The following is a 26,698-nucleotide window of genomic DNA, read 5'->3' on the forward strand; positions in this document are numbered from 1 at the left end:
CAGCCACTGGTTTCTTGTAGGTACCCCCGGAGGACGCAGCACGCCGACACGTCACTCGCCGGAGCTCCTCCTCCCCAGCCAATGGTCACCCCCTAGGTCCAATTTCCAGCAACAATGATAATTAAACATTTCAAGCATTTTGGAAAGATCATCAACAATATTCCTGACTTGTTCACATACTAAAACAAATCAAAGTTACAAAGTACAAATCTGGCACTTGTAGCAGAACCATTACGGCCCCTTCCATCATTTTCTCATCGTGCACCCGACCAAAATCTCCATGACTGATAGAATAATGGGAACATTGGTTATTCCTACATAATCCATATTGCTTAGTCAAATAGGTGGATTATCACAAAAAGGCAGTGGCGATTAGAGCTAATCATGGGCCAGGTTTGGGCATAAAAAATGTTAAATTTTAAATAGTTCTAGCCCGACTACAAATGAATAGAGTTTAGGCCGAGGCCCGGCTCATGATCAGCTCCAGTGGCAATATGATTACCCAGTAACAAATTGATATATTTTTGCGGAAAAACATGGATTCTGAGGTAAACTTTGTCAAGCTTCATTTTGTAGCAAACACTATGGTGATTGGAAGTACATCATAACAGCTCCACAGAAGAGCAAAATGAAACTACATATAGGTGAAATGGAATCACCATCTTGAGTGCATTGAATATATAAAACACATTAAGAGACCACAGAATATGAGAAGTTTTAAGCAGATAGCAGTCTGTCACTCTATGCATCAAGAGAATGACTTCACGATTTCTGGTTGTGCAATGTACACTTCCTCAAACTCATTGTCATCTGAGAAAAGAAAATAGATCATTAGATAACTAGCAGATAAAAAATCATTGCGATGGTATAGTACAAAATAAGAACTTGCAGATTTAAATGACATAATAAACGAGGTGAGACAGCCCCTTGACATATGTTGAGCTATCAAAGAATCATAAAACAACTCTTGTTTTAAAAGACTGCATCTCAAATGTGCTAAAGCTTCATTTATTAAACAGTTCAATAAATAGTTTTATCCAACTAGTACCGATCCAGTTTTGTTATACCGGACATTCTTCTTTTTTCTGACTGTAGTGAACATAGAGCATGATTTATATCAAAGTGTTCTCACTACAAAAAAAATAATATTTCCCGACCCTAGGAGAAAGCGTCGGAAAATTTTGGTTCCGCGCCAAATTGTGCCGACGCTTTTAAAAAGTGTCGGTAGAGATTTGGAATCGACAACGCTTTTTAAGCGTTGTGGAAAACCGGACCTACGACCACGCTTATAAGCGTCGTCGGAGGCCAAAACCATCTCAAAACCGATCCCCATCTCAAACCCCACTCGATGCCCTAGCTCTCCTCTCCTCTCCGGCGCCGACATCAATCCACCGCCTCCCCCGTCTCTTGGATCTGAGCCAAGCCACTCTCCTCTCCTCCTCCCTCCGGCGTCGACATCATCCACCGCCTCCCCTGTCTCCTGGATTTGAGCCACGAATCCAAGCCACTCTCCTCTCCTCCTCCTTCTGGTGCCGACATCAATCCACCGCCTCCCCTATCTCTTGTCCTCTCCGGCACTGAGCGATGTCTGACACCAAGCTCCTCTTCTGCTTCCTCCTCTCCAGCGCCGGGCGACCGTCCGCATCCTCCTCTCATCCTCCCTCCTCTGCGGCGCCGACCGGCCGATCCCATCTCCCTCCGCCTGAGAAAGAGGTAAATTCTTCTTTCATGCAAAAGATACAAACCCTATCCTAGGTCGAGATGTGATAGATTTTAAGCCATTTCTTTGATGAAACAGCATGATTAAACTTGAAGCTAATATACAGCATGATTAAACTGTCGGTGGAGTACTGCAATCAATCAATGCAATTTAGGAAGCCATTTCTTTTTGGAAGGGCACTAGCATGTAGAAAAATATGAACTAATTAATGTTTCATATAGAACACGGCCCATACAGAAGAGAACCAGTAACAGGTCATTTTCGTGCTAAATGGCGAAATGCAGGAGGAAGAGAGAGAGTGGGAGTTAAGGATATCGGTTTATCTTTTAATATGTGCAGACTGCTTTACAAAGCTCTATACTATATAGTATCTAAAAAACGATTGTAGTATTTGTGATGAAAATGAGTTATATCTTTAGTTACTTTATTATCTACTGAAATTGAGGGTTCATGCTGATGCTGCTTCATGAATCAAGTTGAACTAATGAGCCAATTTTGATCCCACCCGATTTGTTCCCAAGGGCATTGAATTGTGAATCAAATTTATGCTGCAATCTATGATGACAGGCCTAATAGAAGCACTATTGAATCTATTTTGAGGAATTAATATAATATATCTGGCATGTGTCTTGTGGTCGGATTATCTGCAGTGTCCTGAATATTTCTAGGAAGCTTGGAAAATAGCTTATTACATAAAAACATTCATATGGCATCTGCCTGATTGGGAAGGAACATTATGTTGCTAAATTTTTAGACCATTGTTTTGTTTCAACTGCAATATTTTTAACTTTTTAGATTAGATTGTCCCATTGAATTGCATACTCTTCAATTCTAACATGGAGAGACTAGAGGTGTCATATAATTATTATTGATTTTGTCTTTTGAGGATATGTTTCAAGAAAATTGAGCCACCAAATATAGAGTATAATTTTCATTGTAAGAGCTGAAGAGTAGTGAGAAAATAAATGACATTCATGCCTGTCGGTGGTGTAACTTTAGAGGAGGTTGCTGTCTCTTGATGTACCTTCAGAGTTGTCTGGAGCGGCACAAGAAAAAACTGTATTCACTAACTGCAAGAAAAGTTGGCAATGGTATCCAAAAGTCAAGAGGCATTCACTGAGTGTGAAAAAGGTTTTGCTTTCAAGGAATGTAAATCTAGTGGCTTTTAGCAGTATCATACAAATTGAGAATGGATATGCTATGAAGATAGTGGATGAGCTTGATACATGGCTCTCATGATGATATTTTCAATAAAATTGCTGAAAATAGATTTATTTGGACTTTAGCTAGATTCAGCTTGAGGAGCAGGAATTCAGATCGCTTGAGATAAATGAAGGATGACTTGTTGAGGTTGGTGGAGTATTTCTGAGATATAGATTGAGATAGCTATCAATTAAATAAATGGAGTCAAGGAGAGATCTTAGATACTATATCTTTCATGTTGAAGTGGTGGTGGAGATTGCCACTGGAAGGAAGTTTATCTTGGAAATGTTTTGTCGAACTTAGATACTATATAGAAAAAGAGTTGGATGGTCAAGCTCTTCCCCGAGCAACATTACTTCACCTGCATGAAAGAGTGTTCTGAAGGCAAAAGAGAATTTTTTTTCACAAGCATAAATGTAAAGGTTGGGTATGGGGCTGACACTAAATTTTGGACAGATTCTTGTGCCTAGGGAATCAACTCCTCCTACTATTAAGCTCCATCAGTTAATAGAGAATTATGCAAGGGATGAGAACAGTCAGCTTTCTATTTGGCCCAAGTTGAGGAGGAGCAAGATGAGGCTGCTGATTTGGTTAGCATCCAACAGCATGTGCTTCTGAATGAGGGCATAGACAGGGTGACTTGGATATGGGATCTTCCATGTGAAAGGTTTCTATGATTTTTTTTTTTTCCTACTGCGGAGAGATCCGTTCCTCCTATTTTTTATGCTACTTGGAGTGCAATTCTGAAGAAGCTTAGAGATATTGGGAGGCTGTTGTTGATTAAAAAGCTATTAACAGTGGAGAATCAAACAAAGAGGAACTGGAACTTGCCTTTGAGATGTGTTCTGTGCTGAGCATTAGGAAATCGTGGGCTATTTGTTCATCAGTTGGAGAATGGTGGCAGGTTCTAAGCATTTCTGGCATTTCTATACATTTGCTTAATGTATAGAAATTACTTCTATACATTGAACTAATTAGCAATTCATTTAGATTTTATTTATTATTTAACTAATATTACTTTTTTTTGTGCATACTAGGTAACAACATGCCGCGAGGAAAACGATTCAGAGATGTGGAGTTTCAGCACACATCCGTGGGATCTTCTTCCGATCAGTCCCTACGGTCCCAGCAGCCCGACGAGCCCCATCAGCACGAATCTCAGTCTGAGTACGTGCCACCTGCTGATTGTCCAGACATGAATGACGTGCACATCCAGGGTAATTTGATTTACATTTTTTATATTAATTTTTCTTACAATCCATGGATATTTTATTTTATTTTTATAGATGGACTGGGAAGAGTGAGGAGGACACGAGGACCCACTCGAGCATGGGACGTGTGGAGTCTACGTGAGGATGAGAAGATCGTCGTCCAATGCAATGAACTGGGGCAGCCTATTAAGAGGACTGCAAGCATTTTATCGACTTTTCTAGGATCGGTTGCACGGATGGGTCAGTTGTGTCCGCTCAACTATACGAAATGGAATGAAATGCTTCCTTCGTATAAGGTTGAGCTTCTTAAAGTTATTGAGGTAAAGAATTGAATTTGTTTACTATCACAATTTTATTTTTTGATTTATCATTGTTATAACATTCTTGACTTTGGTATAGAAAAAGTTTGTCCTTCCTGCAAATAGCCATGATTGGGTGCTGAAGTCCGTCAACCGCAAATGGAAAGAATATAAGGCGAAACTAAAGGCAGACTGGAAGCACGTGGGCATGACTGAAGAGAGGGTGGCTCGTGTTTGTCCTCCTGATGTAATCCCTCATCAATGGAGGGAGCTTGTCCACTACTGGTTTTCAGAGAAATCTCAAGTTGTGTATATTTTTTCAATACCTTAGATTGTATTTACTAATAATATAGATTACAAATTTATACATTAAATATATTATATTGTTTATTCTTTTTTTGGAAAGACGTATTTCAACATTGGTAGAGCTGCACGAGCCTCTCAGACTGTTCCTCATATTTCAGGCTCGATGAGTTGTGCTAGGCGTAGAGCTGAATTCGTAAGTTTTTTTTAAACTCTTTACAACTATTTTAAATTGTTCTATCATATAGCATGTATCATGATAACTAGCTTGTCAATATACTTTTTGTTGTAGATGGATGATAATGGAAGGGAGCCTGGTAAGGTGGAGTTTTATAAGATGACTCACACCCACCGAGATGGCAGTTTTGTTCGGAAGGAGGCAAGAGATATAGTTGTATGTATTCATCTGTGAATCTTTCAACGATATTATTATTAGTTCTATTATTGCCATATATTAATATGACTTTTTCTTTTGTGCATTATAGGACAAGGCAACAACTCTTATTTCAGAGCGTGTCGGGGAATCATCATCATCCGACGCGACCAGTCATGTCGAAGCTCAGGTGCTCGCCGAATTATTGGGCCCAGAGCGTTATGGTCGAGTGAAGGGTTATGGCGTTGGAGTTACCCCCACTCAGTTGTCTGCAGTGGGAATGTATACAAGAAATGCTGGAGAAGGTAGTAGCAATGCAGAAGTTAGTAGACTTCGGGCAACAATTGAAGATATGAAGGATCGCCATCGGCAGAGTTGGCGGAGCTGAAGCAGAACCAACAAACTTTGCAGTCTCAGCTTGAGCATACTTCATCTATGTTGCAGCGATTTCTCCCTCCTCAGGTAAATAACTATATATATTTGATGACTTTACATAATTATCACTTATTTTCATTAGTTAATGATTTTCATATTCCTAACTTCTAAAGTTTCTCTTTTTTTTTATATAGATTTCTGATACTTCAACAGCTCGTAGAGATGATGATGGTGCTGAATCCGGTTCCTGATATTTTTGAGACAGTTATCTAAGAAGTTTTATATGTATCTTTCTTATATTTTTCAAAATACATTGTAATTCTAAACTTATTATGTAAATTTCATCATATATGACAATATGCATTTTTTGAATGATCTGAATGTTTGTTTTGATGTAATGTAATGCAGGTTCATATTGCTATAATATGTTTCTTAATATGCATATTTCTAATTTTTTTCTTTAAAAAAAACCACTCCCGACGCTTTAAAGCGTCGTTAAAAAACGACTCTGGCACGGGCTGAAACGCTTTCGCTGACGCTAGAAAGCGTCAGTAAAAATATACAACCGACGCTAATAAGCGTCGGTAAAAACCTGCGTTAAGCGTCGGACAAAACCCCGCCACTATCCACCATGCCCAAGTTCTAGTTTATGCCGACGCTTTTTGGCGTCGGAAAAACAGCATACACTGACGCTTTACTAAGCGTCGATAAATCTTGGCTTTTGCCGACGCTTTTTCTTAGCGTCGGCAAAATATTTTTCCACTCAGGTATCGCCGACGCTTTTGCGACGCTTCCTGTTGCGTCGGCCGGGTTTTCACCGACGCTTATAAGCGTCGGTGAATGCTGAAAAAAATGCCGGGAAAGGCCCATTTTCCTATAGTGTCTAGATACCATGGTATACCATTTTCCCTCCATTTCAAACCAACAATGAATAAAAATAATGTAACAAATGACACCGACTTTCAGATATCTAATAAAAGAATCAAAATAAAATAATGAAACCAGAATTAAGATTAAAAAAGTTTATGAACTCCTGAATGCAAGGGTAACTCGTATGATTTGTGCTTCAACTAATTTTTTCAGATGGAGCCTTCCAACCTCATATAATCTTCAGTTATTCTCCCAGAACATTAAAACAATATAGAAGGGAGTATATAGTAGCCATTTGTCATCTAATGTCAGCTTCCTTCAATTTTCGTAGCATGTGCAAACTAGCGTATCTTAAAACTGAACAGAATCAAATAAGAAAATTTTAGTTATTTCTTGTCCTTATTGCCAATATGTCTAGAGAAAAGAAAAAAAGACACGTGGAAGAGAATTGTTCTCTTCTCTTCTTAGGCATCAAAACTAAAATGAAGGCAACAGAGAGCAAAATGCATGCATAAAAAGCATCGAGATGTAACCTGTGCACGAATGCAGGCAGTTCATCTTCTGAATCCAGTAATGAGTCATCACTACTATGAGACACTAGACTGGTTGAGATGTCACTATGCCCAACAATGTTGCTTTGACTAAATTATTGATAGATGTAACTTGTCTCTCCTTAGGTTCTTTTATTCTATTAGCATCTTTCATGGGACTTACATGGGCTCCCAAAAAGGGAAATGGGGTCTATGCGGGAAGAAGTTGGAGCACTGGTCATCTCTAGGGTGGGGCCAATGGTTTCAGATTACCATCAGGGAATTATTTTGTCGGTAAATTATATTCCCTGATCACATGAGGAATGGTAGCTACACATATACAAAGGGAATTATAGACAGCAGTTTCTTCCATATAACTTAAGAATGCATACAAGTCATTTCTCTGGATGGTATTCCACACTGTATTCCAGCCAATGTAGCACTAGATCTATTTCTTGGGCATCTTTGTTATTCAGGAGCTCTTCAAGAGGAAACATTTGACAAACCCTTTTTTTGAAAAACAAATTCATTACCAATGAAAATAATCCAATAAAAGCAAATAAAATACCAATAACATATTCTTATGTCTTACAATTTGGAAATCTAAATTGTATCTGCTAAACAAAAAAAATGCTTACCATGTTCTCATTTTTGCTTAAGTGTTGTCCTTCCATCCAATATGCTACATGTGCGGACACAATAAAGACTTCATGATAACAAGTAGCACTTTGCGATGACTTATTGAATCAAAGAATGGTTTGCAGGAGGGAATAAAAAAAGAAGATAAACATCTAGCAAGATATTAGGCTTTAACATAAATTATCTTAAGCAAACTCTTCAGTAATGCAATTATATTTACATGTTCGCATGAAGTTAATATGTTGATGGTCGACAAGAAAACACTTATACATGAGGCAAATGCTGAGATAACCATATAAGTTAGTAGCAAAGCCTAGCCCAAATAGTTTCTATTAGAGCCTCCTAAAAATTGTATTCTTTCTGCAGCAACATTGCCTCTCTATCTCCTAACAAGCTATATTCATCTTTCACCTGCATTCGAGTTCTTTGCTTAGAAGTTTAAAAAAATGCACACTAGTCTAACCTGTCCAGCAATCTGAAACCATCCAGAAAATTGTTGCGCCTATCTCAAATTCTTGCTTCGCTGATGTGGTTATAAAGCTTTCATCCTACTTTGACTTTCTCAATATAATCCAAAATCCATTTCAGATAAACCATGCATCACTAACTTTTAAGAAAAAGCCTGTGTACAAGCAATAGCTACTGTAAACTCACAACCAAAGTTGCAAAGCCTTCCTAAAGTACTAATTTCTTCGCAATATTACCTTCTCTGTTTTCTTTTCTTTTCTTTCTCTTTCAATCTTTCTTTCCTTTTTTTTTTTTCTTTTTTGCTGAAGGCTACTACTAGAGACCCATCCTTCAGAACTCTGGTAAATCCAAACTAAGCTGACCTGTCCAACAATCTGAAGCAATCTGGAAAACAGCCTAGAGATTAAAAGAAAACCAGAAAGTCAAGAAATGCAACTATTTTTTTCATGATAAATAAATCACCTAATTTTGTTGCATCAGCAATCTCAGACCACTGATCAACTGATCAAAATTGCTAGTGTAAACTTATTTCTTTGTGACTAAACAACAGCCATGATAGGCCTTTGTTTGTACCCTTAGCGAAGCAAATTTACTGCAAAGGAAAAGCCTAAATAGTCCAGATGAACAGAAGACCTATATATCCTTGAGATTCTGCTTTTGACCATTTTGTTGCACCAAAAAGGAGGGGAATTGCACTTTTGTACGATTGCCTCGACACAAAGCTCAAATGGTAAACAATGGAAGCAGGGATTTTGTCGTGGTCACCAAGTTTGGCAATAGAGATGGTGCTTGAGCACAAGACAGGTGCAAGCGCTGGTTAAATGCAATGCAGCAAATGAAGATGCCAAATATTTTTCTTTTGGAGATGCTCGACTGACAGATCTTACCCCAGCAGGGGAAAGTCAAGTGATAGAGAACACAGTAATTAATAGAGATGATCTCAAAATAATAGGCTTGAAACTAAGAAAAAGGAGTCGTAGAAAATTTTGGTGAGGATCACAGACCTAGAAGAAACTAAATATGGGAACAGAAACTTGGAAATGCTGGCTATAATAAGGTGAAATAGCTAGAAAATAGCCGCAAGATAGCTAATAAGCTATACATAAATAGCATCTTGTACATATAAAGTGACAAGCAATTACAAATAGGAAATACAGAATTCACACAATAAGATGATCAACGAGGTCATAGAGGTCAGTCATGCAATATTGTACATGTAAATGTTGGTCATCAATAGAGTCAAGCAATTAATAGATATAAATAGATAAGAAGAACAACGAAACCTTTTCTGAGAGCCAATGCCACAACAGCATCATTCTCCACCTACACATAGGTCAATAAAAAGAAATTAACAAACTTTACTGGTCCAAATTTTTGTCTACAAAACAATGATCAATTTAGGAAAAGCACCAATTAAAAAAAAAAGCTTGTAAAGCAAACAAATTTAGAGTATGGTCAGAGCATCTTGTTTGAATATGATTACCTTCTGTTCAGCTAATGTCTTTGAATCATCTAATATATCATTAGTTGCTACCAAGCTTAAACGCTGATTATTGCTTGGTTGATCAATCAAATTTTGCAATTTCTGCTTAATGTTTAGAGTTGTCTCGGTTGGATCACACTGCACAAAGTAGGTTGTCTTGTTGCGCTTTACACGAATATACATAGCCTGCATCATAAAAAGGGTAGCGTTACAACAAATTGCTAAAGGGAAGATATCAGATCGAGAATACCAATGTTGATAGTAAACTACATTGACAGAGTCATTGAATAAGTAGCCCAAACTCTCTTTTTTTTTTGCTATCAAAGTAGTGCAGACCTGTTGAAAGTCAGAAAACTAGTTCTGCTCATGGTAGGGAGCTGAACAGCAAAATATTTATCAAAAATTTATCTGCTACACCTAATGTTTTTCTTTTTCAACAAAAACAGATTAAAAATTTATTTTAACCCCTCCTGCAGCACTATAACTCAATGCCTCAATTACCAAATCTTCCTCCTATATCCCTTGTGTTATCTTCACATAGAAGTCTTTTATACTTGGACAATTAACTCCACATGTCGGTTCTAGCACTTAATATGTGGTTTTGCTAATAGCTAGCATGTTCTTCTTTAAGCTTAAGCATGGTTTGCCGCACAGCCCTGTACCGCCCGGTACGGGGCGTACCATACCGTACTGGAAGAAAATCAATATAAAACTTACCTTCAAGTCGGTACAAGCTCCGTACCGCCTGTACTGGGTGTACCAAGATATACCGAGATGTATATCAGTTTGTACTGAGGCGTGCCGCGATAAGGTACGAAGGCGTACCATACTGTACCAAAATCGATAAGATACCGATACGGTACCCAGTACCGAGGTTGCGGACCTTGTTCATAATTACTACATAATTGAAGAATTAGTGCTTATTTGCCTACTAGTTTTCCATACTATTATGCATGAGATTAAGTGGATTCCTCCTTTCTCCCAAATTATGCCTTGGGAGAGAAAGATGAGGAAGAGAAATAAAAAGAAGAGAGATAAACCATATTGGTTTTAGAAAGAAACAGGCACTAAATATTTGAGTTTTGAAACACCCAGCAGAAAAGTGACATGTCGCTTAACATAAAAAGAAGTATGGAGAATGAAAATCTGTTGTTCGCAAAAATACAGACATGGAATACATAGATGTGGAACATTATTGAGGATATCCTGCATCAATCATTCATCATGGTTTATGAGGATTCATGCCAACATACAAAAGTCAAATACAAGAATGTATAGTTTAGTAATACCATTTTCAAAAGACAGTTGCAAAGAAGATGAACTTTTAACTTCTGACACACAACTCAAACAGATACGCTGCTTGACCTGGTCAGGCTACTGTTGGACAGATGTAATGATAAAATCTGCATCATAGATTTTAGAGAACACATGAGAGACCTTCATAATATAGTATACCTTTTTCAATGATGCAAGATGACATAAAAATCAACTATAGGAATATGAGCAATTAATTATTTTTAAATTCTTTTAGGGCATGTTTAGATTTTTCTACAAAATTGGGCTAAAAATCCTATAAGATTTATAAATTAGGCCAGTACAATCAGCAGGATCACAGACTATAGGCTGGATAGGTTTATATTCATAAAATATTCAGAAATAGTTTGGGAGTAGGCCGGCCCGAATACCATAGGAAGAAAAAAGATCAGCAGGTCATTTTTTTTATCCCAGCAGAAATGGGCTGAGATGGGTCTAGTTAATATGAGGTGGGCTAGGCCTTATATTCTGCAATCCTAAAAATCCCATTTCCAATCATGAGGATCCAATAGGATTATCCAAACAGGCCCTTAATTGTTTCACAGATATGGGAAGTCAAAAGAACATCAATTCTTTGCCCAATATATCATTTCCTTAAAAAATGAGAGGAAAAATTGATCTCTATTTGTACACAATGTCAAATTCTTTGACAAACTAAGCAAATAATTGCCTATACAGAAAAGACTCCAAGTTCTCATATGTACGCACCCAAAAAATATAAATTTTTGATTTTTTAACAAATCCATGGAAATTTTGGGTCATCTTGCTGTAAAATATAAATTCTTGCTAGAATGTACCTCCAGCAAACACTTAACAAGGAACATAGGCCATTCAAGATATACTTGGCAGAAACACTACCATCACCTTCCACTGCTAGGTAAATTGAAAATCCTTACCCTGAAGTTGACCTTTTTTAAACACATCACATCCATCTATCTCACCATGAAGAAGTATATAACAAAGAAATAGACAGTTTGGCCTGAAACCAACCTTAAGCATCAGCAATGCAGCCGAACGCCCAGCTTAGCTTACATAAACAACTACATAACAGGTTGATGTGACCTCGTATTGATTAGAATCATGTTACAGGTGATAGTAAGGCTCATAGATTGCATTGCTAGATTTCTTGAAAGTTTTATATGGTTTCTATCCAGAAATCTGCAAAGATATATAGACAGACATACAGCTTTTGTTTAAGAAGGATCATGGAAGGTTCTTGGGTTTTCATTAGGAGATACGATCGGTAAGGGATGGAACTAGCATTTACGGTTAGCTTTTATAAGTGTTGACAAGGGCTTATTTCAGGACTATTACCTGGTTTGATGACAGGTTCATTACCTGGTTTGGTGACAGGATCATGAAGAACAGCTGGCAATCTATGGAGGAAAGGCTTGAAGAAGAAGTTGGGCTTGAAGAAGAAGTTGACTTTTCTAAGCGTCGACAAGGAGGAGGAGGAGGAGGAGGAGGAGGAGGAGGCGGCGGAGGAGGACAAAAGGCTTGAAGAAGAAGTAGGCTTTTATGAGTGTTGGTAAGGGGGAGGAGGAGGTAGAGGAGGAGGAGAAAAGTAGAGTAAAGGAGACAAAAGACAAAAGTAACTCTCAAATCACACATAAAAATACTTCATTACAACTGCCAATCTGTTTAGATGGTGGCGGCCCTATCCTCTTTGTAACTTAGAGTGGCAAACCACTTGTTAGAACAAGAAGAAGAAAAAGGAGTTAGCATTATAAGTGTTAACAAGAATTTATTTCAGGACTAGTATGAGTACTGACAAGAAGAAGAAGATTAGAAGAAAAGTAGAGAGAAAAGAAGACAAGAGAGAAAAGTAACACCTAAACCACAAAGATTAGAAAACTTTATTACAACTGCCAATCTATTTACAGGGTACCCACCCTATTAAGGCCTTCTGTATTGATTATGGACTTCCTCTGATATTTACTGAAACACATGAAGGCAAAAGATCTCCCTGCATATGACTGTTTCAACCACTTCTGCTGCATGTAGCTCAGCCGAGATTATCATATTTGAAAGTGGCTCTTTAACTCTCTGGGATAAGGTCCAAGAATCCTTTTGCTAGTGATACACTGGAATTTCTAAGTCAAACTAAATGTTTCTAGTTCATGTTCATGATTGGTTAGCTTGCTCATAAAAAATGTAAATTCTCTGCCTTGATATCATATGGAATATACATTAGCTTAACCATTATATTCCAGACTACAATCAAATAACCATGACCTTCCTGACAAAAGGTGTGTTGCCATCATTAGAATGACATCACAGAGTACCCGATCCTTAATGACCCAAAAAGAAGGACATTAGGAACTGATAAATCACGAATGGATGCCTTCAGACCATATTTAAGTTCATGACTATGTATGTGGAAACACACAACAAATATGACTTTCCTCCATTTCACTTGTAATCTAACTCTTATGTTCCAACTTGATATTGGGTGCAACCAAGATGAAGGGGTTGGATCCTAATGACCAAATGATTTCAAATCGCTCTTGATGTTTGCAATAACAGCTTCAAGTTTTGCACTTCTCCTCATGGCAAGATCTCTCAATTCAACATCAATGATCTTGTACAAAGAGCTATCATACTTGTTATGATGTAGCGTCCTACAATGAGGATCGTGCACAAATAACTCAAAGATGATAGATCAACTTATTATTTTTTCCTTAGTGTTAATATATCAGCCGATATCCCTAAAAATCTTGATCCAACTCAAATTCCCCCACTATCCATCTCAGCTGAGATAAACCAAGATCTTGGCATCTTGGTTCCCGTCTCACCAAGATGACTGATACCTCAGCTTTTAGAGACCTTGTCTATGATAAGCTTTTTAAGAGATGTGTGCACTATGAAAGACAGACATTCAAAGCAATCAAAGTTTTCCCTGATAGAAAGATGACGTTTGCTGTTCAACAGAAACTGTCTTCCATATTCTCAAATAGTAATAAACACCACCACCACTACTACTATTAGCATTATTAAACATTCGGTACAATGCTTTCTACCAACCTCCACTGATTTGTTAGTATACATTCTTCGAAGGAAGTCAATTTACTAGGAGAAGTATTGACATCAATCCTCTTTCACACAGTAAGAAAGAAAGTTTGGACAAATAAAACCAATTCACTCAGCAAACTGGTGGAAAGGATAACCATTCTGTCAACCACTTAGAAAGAATAACCACCACTGCATCTCCTCGTGTTAAAAAATCACAGCCAAATTTTGGAACAAGGATTGATGGTAACCACAAATTGTTAGCGACCACTACAGGTGCAATGATAGCAGCAGAACACATCAGTGAACTAAAACAATCAGCACAATGGAATAGATCTAATTACCGCGAAATTCTAATGTTTGAATTAACAAAAAAAAATTGTAATCCACGACAAGTACAAGTAGATGGAAGCCTTTCAGTCACCAAAACAACATAATTTCCCAACATTCATTAGACAAAATTAAAGGGAAAGAATACAGGAAACCGGAACGAGAGAGAGACCACAGAGCTATCGGAGAACCCGTGGGCTTGGAGGAGATGTAACCCTAGGTCTTTGATTCGTGATTTTATGGGGTGGATGGTATAGAGACCAGAGAGAGAGAACGGCAGCGGTCTCGGGTTCTCGGTACCAAGATAAGCCACAGCATTTTTTTATATATATATATATATATATATATATAAAGCTAAAGCATTTGGCGTCAAACTAATCATTAGACTCTCGTGGGGATGGGGCCAGTTTATTGACCGGAAAATCAGGCGATACTTAACCCGTGATTCGATACTTTAAGTTTAGCAAAACAGGTAAGTTGAGATAAATTTTTAACTCATTTAATAAATAGATTTTTGATCTATCCTCTATCGTAATTATTGATGTTAAAATCTTGCCTAACCATGCTCTGATGATCTGGAGGCGTGGATGGTGCAGATCGACCTGCTTGGTCCACGATTAGGGATGTGAATGGGCCAAGTTGCACTACAGGAATTATAAGTTTTACCGACGTTTTTGAGGGCCTTTGCCGACGCTAATAAGCGTCGGCAAAAACTCAGTCGACGCAAAGGAAAGCGTCGTAAACGCGTCGACCATATCGGAGTGGGAAAGGTTTTCGCCGACGCTAAACAAAAGCGTCGGTAAAACCTGGGATTTCCCGACGCTAAGGAAAGCGTCGGTGTAGGCGCCATTTCCAACGTAAAAATGCGTCGGCATAAACTAAAGGGGGCCTGGCGGCGTGTTTTGGCCGACGCTTATAAGCGTGGGCGAAAGCTTGCCAGGCACCGCGTTTTGACGACGCTTTAAAGCGTCGGAAGAGGAATTTTTTTTTAAAAAAAATTAGAAAACAAATGCATATCATAAATCAACATTTACATCAATATAAACCTGCATTACATTTATATCAACACAAATATTCAGGTCATTCAAAACATTCATATTGTCATACATGATTAATAAGTTTTAGAATTACATTGTACTTTGAAAAATATAAGAAAGATACATATAAAACTCCTTAAATAACAGTCTAAAAAGTATCAGGGACCGGATTCAGCACCATCACCATCTCTACGAACTGTTGAAGTATCAGGAATCTACCAAAAAAAAAAGAGAAACTTTAGAAGTTAGAAATATGAAAATCATTAACTCATGCAAAATAAGTGATAATTATGTAAAGTCATCAAATACATATAGTTATTTACCTGAGGAGGGAGATATCGCTGTAACATAGATGAAATATGCTCAAGCTGATACTGCAAAGTTTGTTGGTTCTGCTTCAGCTCTGCCAACTCTGCCTGATGGTGATCCTTCATATCTTCAATTGTTGCCCGAAGTCTACTAACTTCTGCATTGCTACTGCCTTCTCCAGCATTTCTTGTATACATGCCCACTGCAGACAACTGAGTGGGGGTAACCCCAACGCCATAACCCCTCACTCTACCATAACGCTCTAGGCCCAATAATTCAGCTAGCACCTGAGCTTCGATATGACTGGTCGCGTAGGATGATAATGACTCCCCGACGCGCTCTGAAATAAGAGTTGTTGCCCTGTCTTATATCTCTCAAAAGAAAAGTCATATTAATGTATGCCAATAATAGACTAATAAAAATATCGTTGAAAGATTCAAAGATGAATACATACAACTATATCTCTTGACTCCTATCGAACAAAACTGCCATCTCGGTGGGTGTGAGTCATCTTATAAAACTCCACCTTACCTGGCTCCCTCCCATTATCATCCATCTACAACAGAAAGTATATTGACAAGCTAGTTATCATGCTACATGCTATATGATAGAACAATTTAAAATTGTTTCAAAGAGTTTCAAAAAAACTTACAAATTCAGCTCTACGTCGAGCATAACTCATCGAGCCTAAAGTATGAGGAACAGTCTGAGAGGCTCGTGCAGCTCTACCAATGTTGGAATATGTCTTCCCAAAAAAAGAATAAACAATATAAATTTATAATTTAAATTGTTAGTAAATACAATCTAAAGTATTGAAAAAATATATACAACCTGAGTTTTCTCGGAAAATCAATAGTGGACAAGCTCCCCCCACTGATGAGGGATTACATCAGGAGGACAAACACGGGCAACCTCCTCTTCTGTCATACCATCGTGCTTCCAGTCTGCCTTTAACTTGGCCCTATATTCTTTCCACTTGCGGTTGACGGACTTCAGCACCCAATCATGGCTCTCTTTAGGGAGCAAAAAACTTTTCTACACCAAAGTAATTAAAGAATGTTATAACAATGTTAAATCAAAAAATAAAATTGTGATAGTAAGCAAATTCAATTCTTTACCTCAATAACTTTAAGAAGCTCAACCTTATACGAAGGAAGCATTTCATTCCATTTCGTATAGTTGAGCGGATACAACTGACCCTTCCGTGCAACCGATCCTAGAAAAGTCGATAAAATGCTTGCAGCCCTCTTGATAGGCTGCCCCAGTTCATTGCAATGTACCACAATCTTCTCATCCTCGTGTAGGCTCCACACGTCCCGTGCTCGAGTGGGTCCTCGTGTCCTCCTCACTCTCCCTAGTCCATCTATAAAAATAAAATAAAATATCCATCCACTAATTAAAACATTAAAGGCAAATGATTTAATATAATTAGATTATAAAAAAATAAATATATAAAATGTAAATCAAATTACCCTGGATGTTCACGTCATCCATGTCTGGACAATCAGCAGGTGGCACGTGCTCAGACTGATACTCGTGCTGAGAGTGAGACTCATGCTGAAATGGGACTCGTGCTGCTGGGGCTCGTCAGACTGCTGGGACTGCAGGGACTGATCGGAAGAAGATCCCACGGACGTGTATTGAAACTCAACATCTTTGAATCGTTTTCTTCGCGGCATGTTGTTACCTAGTATGCACAAAAAGAAGCAATACTAGTTAAATAATAAATAAAATCTAAATGAATTGCTAATTAATTCAATGTGATCAGCTGAGCAATTGAAATTGACCTTGTCAACAATTATCTTGCAAAGAGATCATAGCAATCCTATAATCACAAAAAACCTTTCTATTGCCAATATGGCATACGGCAAATGGCACAAAGAGAGAAGCATATGATTTGGGTGTGGATAGCACCATTGCTCCCTTGTTGGCCAAAGGAGATAGCATGTTATATTTCAGACAGGCCACGTCTCAATCAGTTCCTTGGGCTATTCTATGATTACTTGAGGCTTGAAGGTCCGGCAATCTCTGAACATTCTCAGTGGTCCTGAGACTGGAGTTCTGTAAAGGACTTTTTCCCACCTTCTTGTTCTCAATCATCAAAATAAACTCTCTTGATAGTGACAGCAACAGAGTAATGCATATGTTTATTTAGAGGGGAAAAAAGCCAGAGTAATCTATAGGTCATTGGTGTTCCGCAAATATCTATTAATGTTGTAATTGTTTCAACCAGTGCATTATCATACTTGGAGAATTTCGAATAACATTGTTAAATTTGACTGCACAGCTTCTCATCAGTTATCGCTCATTCCCTTTTTCCTACAGAGTAAAATTTCTATCAACATTCCTTCTTACTGATTTCTTCTTCCGAGAACAACCAAATGTAATACCCTATTGGAGGTCTGAATAAATTAGCATGCTCTCAGATTATGACAGCAGTTACTTCTGACAACCATGAACCATCTAACTCTGCAAGCATGATGAGATTTGCTTAGCAGGATCCCACCAAATACTAATCACTAAAATTACTGTACTCATGTATTACAGTGAAATAGCTGTTGGTCCTTAGTTGCAGAATTAATGCTGTTCACTGTATCAAATGTTTGGATTGAAAAAATCAGCCTGCCAACTTTTCAGCAGATGGTTGAACAAGGTTTCATGCTTTTCTCCATGCAGGTTGCTGTGCTATTTTTTTTCTTCTTCAAAGTGATGATAGAGACAGTACAACCTTCATATTCATTGGAAACAGATTCAATTCCATTTCCTCAAAATGAGGCAACTGGCAAGAAACAAACAAGCACATGCACATGAACACACTTCAAACTAGTTTCTGAGTGATTTCCTGTCTGGCTTCCTATTCTTTTCCCACAAAAACTAAATGAAAGGTAAAAATAAATACAAAAAAATAAAAAAAAATATTAAAAGAGTAAATAATATTACAAAAATGAATAATGAGGAAGAGGTATAAAAAATCATGAGCTTTTACCAAATTGATGAAAAGAATGAACACAGTTGGACTCTTCTGGAAAATTTGTCAGACTCCTATTCTTCTTTGTTGCTGTCATCATGTAACCACCACCATCATGCTCGTGATCATGGAAAGAATCTGCTGGTCTGAACAATGATAGTGTTGAGCTTGACATTCAAATAACCCAGCCTGTGGGAGGCATAAGTGGATTGGAAATCATTGCTCCTGTTATATTAGGATTTTATTCCCAGTTATCATTTTAGGACTGTCCTGCTTGTTTATCCCAATATTATCTCTAGTAGAACAGGGATTTGGTCTCTAGGGAAATAAGCACCACGAATCACCGCAAATAAGATCAGAAGTAACAGACAATACATCATGCATATAAATAAGAACTTCTATGGACCAATCCACGAGCTACTAATATTTGGTTAATTCTAAAATTTGAAATGCCGGAGAGGGTTGGGGAAAAAACTCATCTGCTATTAAATTCCGGAGAGGAGAAAGGAGGAGAGGAGCTTGCCGTCGAATGTCGCTCGGCGCTGGAGAGGACAAGGGTCGGCCGCTCGTCGTCGGAGAGGAGGGAGGAGGAGAGGAGCTCGCCGTTGGACGTCGCTCGTGAAGGAAAAATTTCCCGAGTTGTCCGATAAAATCGAACGCCAGGCATGAAAAATCAGTTTTAATTTTTTTTATTTTATTTATAATAATTATAAATATTAAATTTAACTTTTGTGTAAAATTACCTCAAGGCCGTAGCGGAAGTTGGTCGAGGTAATTTGAATCTGGATCTGGATCTAGATCCCTGAAGGTAGCTCTGCGAGGCCTGGATCTACAAGCCCTCTACTTCGCACGCACGTCAAACTTCGCAAGAAGGTTGGATGATGTTTTTACTCGTGCAAAACAATCTTTTGCAAAAGGACCCTTGGAAGAAAAGAAATCCAGAAAAAGGACGTTCCCTTTTCTCTTTCTTTTTTTCTTCTCTTTCTTTCTTTCTTCAGTTTCTTTTCTCCCGTTTCTTCACAGCACGCACAAGCCACAGATGCCCGTCTCTTGATCCCGATCACAGAGGGAATGGAAGGGAGGAGAGGACACCGGATCTGGGCCGAACTCCAAACCACCAGAGAGAAAGGACTCCTTCCTTTCTCTTCTTCTTCTTCTCCACAGAATCAAATCTCCTTCTCTGTCTGACGTTTTCTTCCCAAGAAAATTTTTTTTCTCTCTCTCCATTCGAGAGGAAACGGTGGCCTACAAATAGGCCAACGCTGAGAGGAGTTAAGAGGCGTAATGGTCCAGCGTTATTGAATTCATTCATTATCAAATATGAATGAATTTGATAACGGTTGTTTCAAAAACAACCATGGAATAAACCAGCGATTAATGCCTATTATTGCCGGATTTCAAAAATCAAACTGGACTGGAATGTTGGCGGTTCAAAACCGCACATTCCGGTCCAGTCGGCCGTCTGGCCGGAGGCCGGTTGGCCGCGCAATCGCCGGTCGGAAAGCTTGCGGACGCGTGAAACAGAGAAGCTCTGTTTCATGCGTCCCAGGTGAGTCGCGGCTCACAAAACAAATGCTAAGGGTCCATGTGAAGGGAGTGGTCCTCGGGTCCATGGCATTTATTCACGGTCAGCAACCACACAAAATGGGAAAAGTCAACTTGATACAAATGGGTTAGCCCATTTGATCATATGTTAGTCTATTTGGTTCTAAACCAAATTTGCAGCCCATTTGAATGAATTTTTGACCCGAAAAAATTCCACATGAGTCTGACTCATAGGAGATTCAATTGGGTCTAGTTTCGGCTCGATCCAAGTCCGACTTAGATCAGAACAAATACGAAATTAAATCCCAATTAAATCATGATCGAGCCCAATTACACTAATTTAGACCCAATCAAATCCAATCTCAACAATTGAGTCCTGATCAAGTTCAATTATATTAATTAAAACTTGATTGACCCGAAATACAGACTTAATTAGTTGTTCATCCATGAAATTTAGCATGTACCTCATGTTCAGTGCTAGCTGAACATAGACAGAGCCAAATTCTAAATGACCCATAATTTAATTCTTAATTAAATTGGGTCAAGACCTTCCTACTCAGCTTGACTAATGTGCGTGACTCCGATAGGTTCGAACACTAAGCCGGTAGTACATGGACTACTCCATGCACTAATCGAGGTGACCATCTAGCAATGATACCCGATGTCCGGATAGGTCAAATATGCAAAGCAACATTCAAGAACCTAGACGTATGGTTGTTGCATAATTCATCCCTATGACCTTCGATGCTCAAGATGACCTCAGAGTGGACTGTCGAACTCTGGATCCGGTCATCCATAGTATATTTCAATTAATCAAATCAAGTGACCATCACTTGGTTTACCCTGGCCAAGGTTTTACTGAATTGAAATACAGCAAGACATCAACTCCTCTAATCTGGAGCGGTCAATCCCATCTTGACTCGTACACAGACTTCGCGAGTACTTGACTGCACCCAGCATCCTTCCGATCCCTGAATTAGAAATTCAGGTCATCCAGTGCCTAAGTACAGTGAGTTGCTTGCAAGTCACCATGACAGTCTCAGGTCTAAGGGGTACTTATGCCCATACGTTTTACGAGCTAACTCCCGACAGTGGAGTGCTACGCAGGTGAGTCACTATTCAGTGACGATGTACTCCTACATCTCACCTGTATGCCATACAGTGTCTCCACACTCCTTGGTTTAAGAGGACAACCAACTAAATGGCACACAATGACCTATACTTGACATAGCTATCGTCCAATTGACAGCTTGTCATTTGGTCGCGAAATGGTTTAAGGACTAAATGATAAAACCTCTTTTATCCACTAAATTAGTCCTAAGGACTTCATCACAATACACAGGAGTTCAATTTGAAGATGCAACACTTGTGATGAATAAAAAATTACCAGAATAAATTTTTATTTATTTTAATAAAATATATATACATAATCCAATTTCTTACAATTAAAAATTGGCTTTGGGACACAATTCCCAACAACTCCCACTTGGACTAAAGCCAATTTGTACAGTATCTTATACCCATCTTCGATTTGTGATAATCGAACTCCTTTACAGAAAGGGCTTTAGTGAATGGGTCAGCTAGGTTCTCCTTTCCATCGATCTTCTGAAGATTGACGTCACCTCGTTCCACGATCTCTCGTACAAGGTGGTAGCGACGCAGAATGTGCTTGGTCCTGTGGTGAGACTTTGGCTCCTTTGCTTGTGCAATGGCTCCAGTATTGTCACAATACAAAAGAACTGGACCGTTGATTGAGGGAGCAACACCAAGTTGATTTACAAATTTCTTGATCCAAACAGCTTCCTTTGCCGCATCTGATGCAGCAACATACTCTGCTTCGCATACGGAATCGGCTACTGAATGCTGCTTGGAACTTTTCCAGTAGACTGCTCCTCCATTCAGGGTAAACACAAATCCTGACATACTCTTACTGTCATCATGGTCTGACTGAAAACTAGAGTCTGTAAACCCCACAAGTTTTAAGTCAGATTCTCCATAGATTAACCATTGGTCCTTAGTATTTCTTAAATACTTAAGGATGGTTTTCACCACCTTCCAATGGTTCTCACCCGGATCAGACTGATACCTACTCGCTACTGCTAGTGAGTAAGCAACATCCGGTCTTGTACATGTCATGGCGTACATAATAGAACCTACTGCAGAAGCATATGGGATTCTACTCATACGCTCTCTCTCTTCAGAAGTTGTCGGACAATCTTTCTTAGAGAGAGAAATTCCTTGGCCTATCGGAAGATAGCCCTTCTTGGAATTCTCCATGTTGAACCGCTCAACATAGTGTCGATGTACGTGGATCGGGACAATCCAAGCAACCTCTTAGATCTATCTCTATAGATTTTCATCCCTAGGATGTAGGATGCTTCTCCCAGATCCTTCATGGAGAACTGTGATGACAGCCAAAGTTTCACATTTTGTAATGCAGGAATGTCATTCCCAATTAAGAGAATGTCATCCACATACAACACAAGAAATGTGATCACTGAACCGTTAACCCACTTGTAGACACAAGGTTCTTCTTCGTTCTTAACGAAGCCATATGTTTTGATAGTTTTATCGAAACGTATGTTCCAACTTCGAGAAGCTTGCTTAAGTCCATAAATGGACTTTTGTAGCTTGCATACTTTGGACTCGTCTATGGATGTGAAACCCTCAGGTTGTATCATATACACCTCTTCTTCCAGCTCTCCATTTAGAAAAGCTGTTTTCACATCCATTTGCCAGATTTCATAATCCATATATGCTGCTATAGCTAGCATGATCCGAATAGATTTTAGCATTGCCACAGGGAAAAAAGTCTCGTCATAATCGATACCATAACGTTGACGATACCCCTTGGCAACCAGACAGGCTTTATAGGTTTCCACCTTTCCGTCTGCGCCTCTCTTTCTTTTGAAGATCCATTTGCACCCTATGGGTTTTATCCCTTCGGGTGGATCAACTAGTGTCCATACACTATTGATTTCCATGGATTCCATTTCGGATCTCATGGCGTTAAGCCACAACTCAGAGTCGGACCTCTGCATAGCATCCATATAGGTGATCGGATCCTCATTGTTCTCATCGAGCTCAATGGGATCTGCGTCTTGGACCAAGAAACCATAGTATCTATCCACTTGACGCAGTACTCTACCTGATCGCCTTAATGGTGCTTCTACATTGGGCTCCGGGTTTGATCTAATTGAATCCGGTTCTGTGGGTTCAGTAGATTGTGTTAAATCTTTTACCTGTTGAACTTCACTAAGTTCAACCTTAGAGGCAACAATTCCTTCACTAAGGAATTCCCTTTCCAAAAAGGTTGCCTTAAGTCCTACGAACACCTTTTGTTCATTAGGAAGGTAGAAGTAATAACCCCTAGTTTTCTTGGGGTACCCTACAAAATAACACTTATCGGACCTAGGACCAAGTTTGTCAGTTTGAGAACGTTTAACATAAGCCGGACATCCCCAAACCCTAAGGTATGAAAGTGTCGGCTTTCGCCCAGTCCATATCTCATATGGAGTCTTCTCAACAGACTTACTTGGAACCTTATTTAGTATTATACACGCAGACTCTAAAGCATAACCCCAAAAAGATACAGGCAGACTAGTAAACCCCATCATGGATCGAACCATGTCTAACAGAGTTCAATTCCTCCTTTCGGATACACCATTGTGCTGAGGTGTTCCTGGAGGGGTCCATTGTGAGAGAATCTCATTCTCCTCTAGATAAGTCAAGAAATCACCGGAAAGGTATTCTCCTCCTCGGTCTGACCGAAGGATCTTAATACTCTTTCCAGTCTGTTTTTCTACTTCATTACGAAATCGTTTGAACATTTCAAATGATTCCGACTTATGCTTCATCAGATAGACATACCCATACCTGGATAGGTCATCTGTGAAGGTTATGAAGTAGGCATAACCACCTTTGGCACTTACGTTCATAGGTCCACATACATCAGTATGTATGAGGCCAAGAACATCGCTAGCTCGTTCACCCTTTCCAGAAAAAGGTGACTTGGTCATCTTACCCAGAAGACAGGATTCACAAGTTGGCAATGATTCACAATCATTGATTTCTAAAATGCCATGTTGGGCTAACCTGTTTATCCTATTTTTATTTATGTGACCTAACCGGCAATGCCACAAATAGGCTTCATTGACATTATCTAACTTAGGGCGTTTATTAGAGGTGTACATTACATTCACAGGCAGTGATAGAGTATAAATGCCATATTTCAATTGTCCACGAAAAATTTTAATACCATTCAAAATGATATCACAAAAATTTTCTTTTATTGATAAACAATAACCATTTTTGGCCAAAAGGCCTACAGAGATGACATTCATTAAAAATGTTGGACAATAATGACAATCATCTAATATGACTACTCTAGATTCAAAAACAAGCTGAATGACTCCTAAAGCTAGGACTGGAACTGATCTTCCATCTCCAACGTTCAGGAATCTCTCGTCATTCTTGAATCTTCTACTAACTTGAAGTCCCTGCAACGAATTGCAAATATTAATTGGACTTTCGGTATCCAATACCCAAGTGGTAGAATCATAAATTGAAAAATTACAAGGTGTTATCATATAATTACCTTGTGCAGCAACTGTTTGCTGCTTTTTCTTCTTAGGCCTGTTTGGATCAAGGGACGCTATGTAAGCCGGACAGTTCCGCTTCCAATGACCCATCTTCTTACAGAAGAAGCACTCTGCCTTGCTCTTATCGGCTTTACGCTTCTTAGTCTGGCTGGGCTTAGAGACCCCAGCACGAGCTTTTTGCACCTTCTTCTTCTTTCCTTTCTTAAAGGAAGAAAGTCCTGCAGAAGTCCCACCTACCACATTCACCGTTTTCTTTTTGAGTTGGTGATCCTTCTCATAGGTCTGCAGTAAACCTAGCAAACCATGATAGGATACTTCAGGTTTAGTCATTCTATAATGACTAAGGAAGGTCAGGTAGGACTTGGGAAGTGAGTTCAAAATGGCGTCCTTGCCCAATTGCTCGTGCAAAGGAAAGCCAAGTTTACTTAGGCGATCGATTTGTTCGACCATATACAATACATGATCGGTGACCGATGCCCCTTCCCTCATGCGGGCATTGAATATAGCGCAGGAGGTCTTATGTCGTTCAACATCATCAGGTGTGCCGAAAGACTCCTTCAACATTTGAAGGATTTCCACTGGCTGCGCTTCCTCGAATTTACGACTAAACTCATCATTCATCGAGGCCCTCATGATGCAACGCACTGTAGTGCGATCGTTGAGCCACTTCTGATAAGCGTCTCTGATTGCACGTGGTGCATTGGCTGCAGGTTCCTCAGGTGCAGGATCCGATATCACATACAGGATCCGCTCATGCTCTAATACTATTTTCATCTTTCGATACCAGCTATCGAAGTTAGGTCCATTAAGCTTATCATTGTCTAATAGTGTTCGGAGGGACAATGAGTTAGCCATATCTGAAAAATAAAGGAAAAATCCAACTAATCAGTATATGATTTATTTAATCCTAAAGACTTGGACTTTAGTCTAAAGTTTTCTCCCACTATTTTAATCGAATTAATAGCCTCTACCTTTAATTCGAGGAATTACTTTAATTTCCTAGTGGGTACTAGAATCCGCATAGACTGCATACGGACCCGAGGAAGGCTCGGCCAACCCATGTGCATCTAAGGGTAGGTACATTACCAATTATTTCTCTAAACAATTTCTAGCAATCAATTTTGCCCCAAGTGGTAATCAGTAGGCGGAGGCCTCCACTGAAAATCCTGGTTAGGTCCAACCATTAATGAACTAACTCGATGATACTACCTAATGTATGATCAGGCCCGAGGAAGGCTCGGCCAACCTAATCACAATTAGATAGCTCAAAAAGCTATCATATAATGAAGGATAATTCCAGTATTTAGAGGAACACCAGACGGAAGCGTCCTGCATGTTCAACTGTAATATTGGACCTATTATCATTCACCTTAATGGGAGGCTATGATCTAGTTATCTATATAACTTTATCATTTTAAGGACCTAATAATTTAGAGAATTTTAAATGATATGTAACACTGACCGATAATTCTAAATCCTCCCACTGACTTCACCAAATCATATAGAGGACTAGCTCTTATTGGTCTATTAGACACCTAAATCAGTCACACTGATTTTTCTTAATGGCATGGGTGAGTGCCAAGTATCAAGGTACCTTAATCAAAACTTGATCGACCAAATTGGCCAGGTAAGAGAGATCATGGGAGGGTTACGCCATTAACCTCTTTCCTAGACACCAACTATGTTGGCCAGGTAAGAGGTAGCCCCAATTAAAAACCATGATCAAATGCCGACTTACCTTAGACACCAATTGGTTTATCAAGTTGATTTAGGTTATCCTTGGAAACTCGGGCTCGACCACTAAGCCACAATCAGATCCAATTGAAATGTTTGGATATGATAAACTACAACTATTGAGTTTGATCATTTTATAAACCTTGATTTAGTCTAGTTCAACTATTGATTAGATTAAATCATGTTTCTTAAGTTAGTCCATTTCAATTTGATTTCATGATTAGGTCTAACCTAGTCAACTAATCTGATTGTGCTAACCCATCCCCAAATCCCATGTTCAAATTTAAATTTTAATTCGAATTTCAAATTTTAAATTTTAAATCTTTATTTGAAATTCAAATTTTAAATTTTAAATTCAACATTTAATTCTTTATTAA

At 38.8% G+C, this 26,698-nt stretch overlaps 3 protein-coding genes across 9 annotated transcripts; 1 reads left to right on the plus strand and 2 right to left on the minus strand.

Annotated features, from left to right (window-relative positions):
* Nucleotides 1-519: 519 nt before the first annotated feature.
* Nucleotides 520-14,439, minus strand: LOC103720445. Of its 7 annotated transcripts, none has more exons than XM_026809748.2 (7): nt 14,300-14,439; nt 10,764-10,877; nt 9,475-9,660; nt 9,275-9,314; nt 7,523-7,566; nt 2,745-2,790; nt 520-810 (listed from the first exon to the last, which is right to left on the minus strand). In XM_026809748.2, exons 2-7 carry the CDS (start codon nt 10,764-10,766, stop codon nt 749-751), a joined length of 381 nt encoding a protein of 126 aa, XP_026665549.2. In that variant the 5' UTR covers nt 10,767-10,877; nt 14,300-14,439; the 3' UTR covers nt 520-748. The 7 variants fall into 7 exon arrangements, with proteins under 7 accessions (XP_026665549.2, XP_008808362.1, XP_008808363.1 ...); XM_008810140.3 differs by having other exon boundaries at nt 2,699-2,790; XM_008810141.4 differs by lacking the exon at nt 2,745-2,790.
* On the plus strand, nt 2,797-5,076 carry LOC120111350. The gene is made up of 2 exons (XM_039128275.1): nt 2,797-4,454; nt 4,534-5,076. The coding sequence occupies exons 1-2, from the start codon at nt 3,969-3,971 to the stop codon at nt 4,762-4,764; spliced, it is 717 nt and encodes a 238-aa protein (XP_038984203.1). The 5' UTR covers nt 2,797-3,968; the 3' UTR covers nt 4,765-5,076.
* Nucleotides 14,440-15,144: 705 nt separating the features above from the next.
* LOC120111409 lies at nt 15,145-16,967 on the minus strand. The gene is made up of 5 exons (XM_039128460.1): nt 16,946-16,967; nt 16,754-16,836; nt 16,403-16,508; nt 15,488-15,813; nt 15,145-15,379 (listed from the first exon to the last, which is right to left on the minus strand). Exons 1-5 carry the CDS (start codon nt 16,965-16,967, stop codon nt 15,323-15,325), a joined length of 594 nt encoding a protein of 197 aa, XP_038984388.1. The 3' UTR covers nt 15,145-15,322.
* Between the last annotated feature and the right edge of the window lie 9,731 nt (nt 16,968-26,698).

The sequence above is a fragment of the Phoenix dactylifera genome, chromosome 7 (assembly GCF_009389715.1).
Source record: "Phoenix dactylifera cultivar Barhee BC4 chromosome 7, palm_55x_up_171113_PBpolish2nd_filt_p, whole genome shotgun sequence".
NCBI lineage: Eukaryota > Viridiplantae > Streptophyta > Magnoliopsida > Arecales > Arecaceae > Phoenix > Phoenix dactylifera.